Source organism: Piliocolobus tephrosceles, chromosome 7 (genome assembly GCF_002776525.5).
Source record: "Piliocolobus tephrosceles isolate RC106 chromosome 7, ASM277652v3, whole genome shotgun sequence".
Classification (NCBI taxonomy): Eukaryota; Metazoa; Chordata; class Mammalia; order Primates; family Cercopithecidae; genus Piliocolobus; species Piliocolobus tephrosceles.
This window is the reverse complement of record NC_045440.1, coordinates 20,261,687-20,269,701: the sequence shown is the minus strand read 5'-3', so window position 1 is coordinate 20,269,701 and position 8,015 is coordinate 20,261,687. Positions and strand designations below refer to the sequence as shown.

The following is an 8,015-nucleotide window of genomic DNA, read 5'->3' as shown; positions in this document are numbered from 1 at the left end:
GTCTGGCCGGGCACGGTGGCTCAAGCCTGTAATCCCAGCACTTTGGGAGGCCGAGACGGGCGGATCACGAGGTCAGGAGATCGAGACCATCCTGGCTAACATGGTGAAACCCCGTCTCTACTAAAAATACAAAAAAAAACTAGCCGGGCGAGGTGGCGGGCGCCTGTAGTCCCAGCTACTCCGGAGGCTGAGGCAGGAGAATGGCGTAAACCCGGGAGGCGGAGCTTGCAGTGAGCTGAGATCTGGCCACTGTACTCCAGCCTGGGCGACAGAGCGGGACTCCGTCTCAAAAAAAAAAAAAAAAAAAAGTCTGACATTATACTACAGAAAGAGTCATGTTCTCAGTACTGTCACCGGGGTTTGTACCAGCAGTCAACAACTTCATGTCAGCATTACTGGACCTCAGTCTCAACTTGCACATTTAATAGGATCTCTCAGTTTTCAAGTATTGCAAAATGTAATTCAAGAAAATTTGTTTCCAGTAATGTTTTCCTAGAAATAACTTTGTACCTAAGATCCTCAGCTTGATGTGATCTCAAAATGCCTTCACCTCCAATTCCTAGAAATGGCTGGCATCTATACCAACTGTTTCCACAAGCATTTCTTATAAATAGTTAACCTCCATAGATTCAAAACTATTGAGGAACTATCTTAAAATATATATACATATATAAATATATATACACATATATAAATATATGTACATATAAATGTATATATATGTGGGGAAAAGAAAGAGATCAGCCTGTTACTGTGTCTATATAGAAGGAAGTAGACATAAGAGACTCCATTTAGTTCTGTATTTGAAATGCTGTTAATCTGTGACCCTACCCCCAACTTTGTCCTTGCAAGAGACATGTGCGAAGGTGATTTAAGGTTAAAAGGATATTGGGCTGTGCAGGATGTGTCCTTGTTAAACAAGTACCTGAAAGAAGCTTGATGGTTAAAAATCCTGCCCGTCCCTGGGCAATGGAACATCTCGGTGTAAAACCCATTGTGTGCCTTGTTTACTGAGTAAGGAGAAACCGCCTTTAGGAATAAGGTGGGGCTTGCTGGAGCAATACTGCTAAAAGGTTTATGGAGATGTTTGCATATGCATCTCAAGGCACAGCATTTTCCTTTAAACTTATTCATGTTACAAGGATTTTTGTTCTTATGTCTTACTGCTGATTTCCTCCCTACAATGATCCTATTTTCTAGCTACTCCCCTATCGTTTAGATGGTAAAGATAATTATCAATAAATACTAAGGGAACTCAGAGGCCGGTGCCAGTGTGGGTCCTCTGAAAACACAGCACTGGTCTCCTGGGTCCCGCTTTTCTTTCTCTATACTTTGTCTCTGTGTATTATTTCCTTTTCTCAAGTCTCTCGTCCCACCTAACGAGAAGCACCCACAGGTGTGGAGGGGCAGGCCACCCCTTCATATATACATATATATAAATATACATGTATACACACACACACACACACATATATATATATTTTAATACAGAGTCTCGCTCTGTTGCCCAGGCTGGAGTGCAGTGGTACAATCTTGGCTCACCGCAACCTCTGCCTCCCAGGCTCAAGTGATTCTCCTGCCTCAGCCTCCCAAATAGCTGGGATTACAGGCACCCGCCACCATGCCCAGCTAATTTGTGTATTTTTGTTAGACACAGGGTTTCACCATGTTGGCCGCATTGGTCTTGAACTCCTGACCTCAGGTGATCCACCTGCCTTGGCCTCCCAAAGTGCTGGGATTACAGGCGTGAGCCACAGCACCCAGCCTCTTCTTAAAATATTCTTATGAAATCTGTTGCTTGGAAGGGTTCGATTATTGAGAACAAAACCTCATTTTTTCCCCTAACACTTATTTTTATTTAGAAAATAGCTTTCACAATCACCATTCACTATGGAAGCATTTCACTTTACAACAATAAGTATACATTTATTCAACCGACTGATAGAATTTCAACCTTCAAACCCTGCACGAAGATTCTCCCCTCCAAATTACTTCTATTATAAAATGCTTACGTGTGTTCCACAGCGACTATTCCAGTGTCACCATTAAATCAGAATGACATGCCTGTTCATGATTCTTAAATTCAGGTTGTTTTAATATGACAGTAACCTACACAGTCATGTGATCATTAATCACCTGCAAGTTCAGGGACGCCAAAGATGATCCCAAGGTAAGCATCTGGCTATTCAACTTCAAGAGGCCGAAATGGAAGTTAAAGAGCTAACCTGGGCTGAATAGAGGATTCTGGCAGAACACTGACACTGAATCCAACCTTCACACATCCTCTGTCCACATCATTCTTCACGCCTTAACTCTTTATTCCACATTCTCTAATAAACTTCTGTAGCTCTTCCCACCCACAGTGACAGCATCCCGAGAGCTCTGGGGAACACTCAGATGTCCTAACCACGTATTAACCTTGAGGTCCTTGAATTCCCCAGTTCCAGTGGTTTTCACCTCTGCTCCACGTGAGACAACCCTTTCAAAGGGTCACGCTCAGGATCTTGTCATCAGCCGAACCACGATGCCTAGAAACTGTAAGCTTGGACCATTCACCTTGTGGCTTTGGCTCAGCTCCATCCCCACCACCCAGCCCACCAACCTCATGGAGACCTCCAGTTTCTTCATTCCCCTCCTACCTCCTCCACCACCCGCCTTCTGTCATTACCTTCTCAGCTTCGGCCCTGTGGCTGGGCACAGTAACCACTTTTATCAGCTCCTCCACGGTGCAGCCTGGCCCCTCAGCACCTATCCTTACAAAACGCTAACCCAGGGTCAACCCAGCAGCTCCCATCCTGCCCCCGGCTGTGGACATACAGCCCACACAATGTAGATGAGCATCACTACAAAGGCCAAGCCTCGCACATTTCTCCTCCCCTCCACGGCAGTTCCAAACCCTCGCCATTCTCAGCAAGTCTCACCCACTAATGCTCAGCAGACAACCTCAGCTTCTCATCTGGCCTGCCCCTGGATCCAAGTTCCCAACCCCCAGGGGAGGCCCCCACACATTCCTGGGGCTCGATCTCAACCAGCCCTCAAACCAGCCCATATACATATATAAAAAATGAGAGACAGGGTCTCACTCTGTCACCCAGGCTGGATTGCAGTGACACGATCATAGCTCCCATCTCAGCCACCCAACTAGCTGAGACTACAGGCACACGCCACCACTCCCAACTAACTTTTCTAGTTTTTGTAGAGACAGGGTCTCACTATGTTGCCGAGGCTGATCTCAAATTCCTGACTTGAAGCAATCCTCTCACCTCAGCCTTCCAAAGTGCTGGGATTACAGGCGTGAGCCCCGACTGGACCTCTAATGGAAGCCTTAGGCACCTTTCCCTTCTCTCTCTGTACAATCTCACTTTCTTCTCACTATTTTCCTGCCACATATAAGCAAGCTGAATACCCTCAAGCTCCCGACTCTGCCAGATGCGCCTCCCATCCACAGTGCTCTGCACGGGGCACTTCAAACCCCACATGTCCAAAACCAGTCTCTCATCTTGCCCTGAAACTCCGCCTCTCTTATTATCTCAGGTCCAAGTTGGTCATCACCTAACACCCAAGACAAAAACCTCAACTCCCCTCTCTCGCACCTCCCACGTCCAATCAGTCACTGGATTCAATCCAGCAGATTCAATTGTTTATATATTCTCAAACCCATTCCCTCTTCTCTGGACCCACATCTTTTTTTAGCCCTTATCCAGACTATTGGAGAGTGTGGCAAATTGTTTCCAAAGACGGCCTGTACTGTTGCCTCCCATCCTTCATGCTTTCTGCAATCAGACCTTGTGGTGCCTGTCATCAAGAATTAGAGTCTTGGCTGGGCGCAGTGGCTCACGCCTGTAATCCCAGCACTTTGGGAGGCCGAGGTAGGAGGATTGCTTGAGCCCGGGAGTTCGAGACCAGCCTGGGCAACATGATGAAAACCCATCTCTACTAAAAATATCAAAATTAGGCCAGACGTGCTCACGCCTGTAATCCCAACACTTTGAGAGGCCAAGGTGGGTGGATCGCCTGAGGTCAGGAGTTTGAAAGCAGCCTGGCCAACATGGCGAAAACCCATCTCTACTAAAAATACAAAAATTAGCTGGGCATGGTGGTGTGTGCCTATAGTCCCAGGTACTCCAGAGGCTGGGGCAGGAGAATTGCTTGAACCAGGGAGACAGTGGTTGCAGTGAGCCAAGATCACACCATTGCACTCCAGCCTGGGCGACAGTGAGACTCTGTCTCAAAAAAAAAAAAAAATTAGCTGGGCATAGTGGCATGCACCTGTAGTCCCAGCTACTCAGAAGGCCAAGGCAGGAGGATCACTCAAGCCCAGAAGATAGAAATTGCAGTCAGCCAAGATGGTGCCACTGCACTCCAGCCTGGGCAACAAAGCGAGACCCTGCCAAAAAAAAGAAGAAAAGAAAAGGAAGAAGAAGGAGGAGGAGGAGGAAGAGGAAGAGAAGAAGGAGAAGGAGAGTCTAGCTCCCCTCCCCTTGAGTCTAGGTGGCCAGTGACTGGCTTTGGCAGCTACAATGCAGAAATGACACTATGTGGTTTCCTGTTAGGCTTTTGTTTTTTTGAGACGGAGTCTCGCTCTGTCACCTAGGCTGGAGTGCAGTGGTTTGATCTCGGCTCACTGCAGCCTCCACCTCCCGGATTCAAGTGATTCTCCTGCCTCAGCCGCCTAAGTAGCTGGGATTATAGGCATGCGTCACCATGCCTGGCTAATTTTTGTATTTTTAGTAGAGATGGGGTTTCACCGTGTTGGTCAGGCTGGTCTCGAACTCCTGACCTTGTTATCCGCCTGCCTCGGCCTCCCAAAGTGCTGGGATTACAGGCGTGAGCCACCATGCCGGGGCCCATCTTAGGCTTTAAGGGTCTTCGCAGCTTCCATTCCTGGGTTTTCAGGTCTCTCCCTCTCCTCTCCAGTCGCCAAGCTCTGAGGAAGTCCAGGGTAGCGTGCTGGATAGTGGGCCACGGCATTCAAAGCCTGCTCCGCTCCCCATCTCTTGGCCGCACTGCCCACTGCCCCACAGTGTACTCTGTGCTCTGTAATTCCAGACTCCTGGAGGCTCAGCCAGCCAGAGGTTTCATGTTTCAAATTTCACTCCCACACCATTCCCAATGTCTGCGATGCCCTCTTCCACTCACTTTGTCTGGCTTGCTTGGAGTCTCAGCCTTCAAGACTCAGTTTAAGCTGGATATGGTGACTCACGCCTGTAATCCCAACAGTTTGGGAGGCCAAGGCGGGATGATTGCCTGAGTCCAGGAGTTCAAGCCCAGTCTGGGCAACTTTGTGAGACTTTGTCGCTACAGAAGATTTTAAAAATTGGCCAGGCATAGTGGTGCACACGTGTAACCCCAGCTACTCAGAAGGCTGAAGTGGGAGGATTGCTTGAGCCCGAGAGGTGGAGGTTGCAGTGAGCTGAGACTGCACTACTGTATTCCAGCCTGGGCAACAGAGCAAGGCCCTGTCTCGATAAAACAAACAAGCAACAAACAGCAACGACAAAACCCCTTAGTTTAGCCTCCCCGGCCCTGTTGCTGTGCTCCTAAAGCACCCTGCACACCTTGATCACAATAGTGGCCACAATGCACCGATACCCCAGGTTCCATGACAGTTTCCCTGCTGACCGCAAGCTACCAGAGGACAAGACTAGATTTTTTCCCTGCTTATATGCCCAATGCCTAGCACATGGTAAACACTCAATAAATGGTGGTTAATTAAACCAAACTTGCTGAATTCTGCTTTAGCCGATACTCTCATTTATCATCTGACACTGTTCCACGACTGGGAGTCTTGCTCCCAGGAGAGCAGCCATACTTTGGGTCGGGAATTTCATCCTGTACGTGTCATAAGTCAACACACGCACAGAGTCAGGCCTCCATCTCTGGCCAGGTGACCCTGAGTCCCCTCACAGCACTCACAGGTATGGAAGGGTGTCCGGTCAGGCAGCGAGCGGGTTTTCCTTCGGATTGGCAATGACTTTTCCATCTCTTCTTTCAAGATCATCTTTCCCAAGTTGGAAGTAACCTGAGGAGGGAGAAAGGAAGATGGAGCCAAGACGTAGACACTTGTTTCTTTCTTTTCTTTTTCTTTCTTTCTTTTTTTTTTTTTTTTTTTTGAGACAGGGTCTCACTCTGTCACCCAGGCTGGAGTTCAGTGGCACAAACATGGCTCACTGTAGCCTTGACCTCCTGGGCTCAAGCAATCCAACCTCCTCAGCCTCTTCAGGAGCTGGGACCACAGGCATACACCACCACACCCAGCTAGCTAATTGTTTTTTTGTAGAGATGGGGTTTCACCATGTTGCCCAGCTTGGTCTCAAAATCCTGGGCTCAAGCGATCCTCTTGCCTTGGCCTCACAAAGTGTTGGGATTACAGGTGTGAGCCACTGTGCTGGGCCAATACTCGTTTCTTATCTCCAAAAGCTCCAGAGTTGGGCATGCTGCCGGCAGGACTCAGGACATTTCCCAAGTGGCTAGTTCGTGCTCTGGAGCTCACAGAGCCTCTCGTTCGTGACTGACACATGGCCACATTGGGTTTGGCCACCCTTGAGAGCCAGGAGTCCGAGCTGCTCGGTAGAACTCTACCACGGTGGCCTCCCTGTCCCTGTCCCAGGTCACCCTGCCCAGAGCCCAGGCCCATGTCACTGTTGCTGGCTTTTCCATGGTTCTCCCTCCTCCCCTGGAGGCCCGTAGCCCATACGCTCCTTTTTGCTCTTCCCATGGATCACTCAGGCTGCTAGCTCCCAGCTCTGGTGGGACCACCCTTTTCTGTGCTTTTGATCCTAATATCAAGTAGTGTCCCCCAGAAAGCAGCATAAAGTCGAGGTGTCCCTTCAAAAGCAAAAACCTGGGGTCTCGGCAAGAAGACGTTCCCCCACATGTTCCAGAAAGTGTGCTTTTTGGGTAGGAGCCCCTTCGACTGGCTACGGAGCCAGAATTTCTGTCCACAAAAAGACACAGGGTGGGCTGGGCACAGTGGCTCACGCCTGCAACCCAAGCACTTTGGGAGGCTGAGGTGGGCAGATTGCTTGAGGTCAGGAGTTCAAGACCAGCCTGGCCAACATGACAAAACCCTGTCTCTACTAAAAAAAAAAAAAAAAAAAAAAAAAATCAGCTGGGTGAGGTGGTGGCGCACCCGTAATCCCGGCTACTCAGGAGGTTGAGGCAGGAGAATCATTTGAACCCGGGAGCAGAGGTTGCAGTGACCTGAGATAATGCCACTGCATGCCAGCCTGGGCAACAGAATGAGACTCCTGCACATGGGTGGAGGGCGAGGGGTGGCGAGATGCTACCTTACTGAGTTCCTCTCTCTGACGCTCCCTGAGAGCCTTCATTTCCTCTCCAGAGTCGTCATCTTCCTCCTCCTCCTCTTCCTCTGCTCTCCTCCGAGACGCTTTCCGCTTCCTCCATTCTGTCTCTAGGAGACACAAGCAAAAGCAGGCAGGGAGTCACTCGCCGTGGGGTCAGTGTGCATTTATGTGGCGTAGCCTCTGTGCACTGCCCTGGGCTGGACCTTGGTAAGACCACTACAAATTATTTTTTTAAAATAAAGTAGGGTGGGTAAGGTGACTCACGCCTGTAATCCCAACACATTGGGAGGCTGAGGTGGGAGGATCGCTTGAGCCCAGGAGTTTGAGAACAGCCTGGGTAATATAGTCTCTATAGAAATTTATTTAAAAAAATTAGCCTGGTGTGGTAGGGCATGCCTGTAGTCCCAGCTACTGGGGACACTGAAGTAGGTGGATTGCTTGAGACCAGTAATTTGAGGCTGCAGTGAACTGTGATGGCGTCACTGCACTCCATCCTGGGCAACAGAGTGAGACCCTGTCTTAATAAATAAATAAATATTTAAAAATAAAAATAAAGTATTTTTAGTAGAGACGGGGTTTCACCGCGTTAGCCAGGATGGTCTTGATCTCCTGACCTCGTGATCCGCCCGTCTCGGCCCCAGCTACTCCGGAGGCTGAGGCGGGAGAATGGCGTAAACCCGGGAGGCGGAGCTTGCAGTGAGCTGAGAT

General features: G+C 49.1%; 1 protein-coding gene across 12 annotated transcripts in view; it reads right to left on the bottom strand.

The window, feature by feature from the left end:
• Window positions 1–8,015, bottom strand: part of DMTN (dematin actin binding protein) — a 34,211-nt gene that overhangs the window by 9,037 nt on the left and 17,159 nt on the right. For all 12 annotated transcript variants that reach the window (XM_023216662.2, XM_023216669.2, XM_023216666.1 and 9 more), the window contains 2 exons: window positions 7,290–7,414; window positions 5,917–6,022 (listed from right to left, as the gene is read on the bottom strand). In XM_023216662.2, coding sequence (XP_023072430.1) covers window positions 5,917–6,022; window positions 7,290–7,414 — 231 coding nt within the window. The remainder of the gene's footprint in view (window positions 1–5,916; window positions 6,023–7,289; window positions 7,415–8,015) is intronic.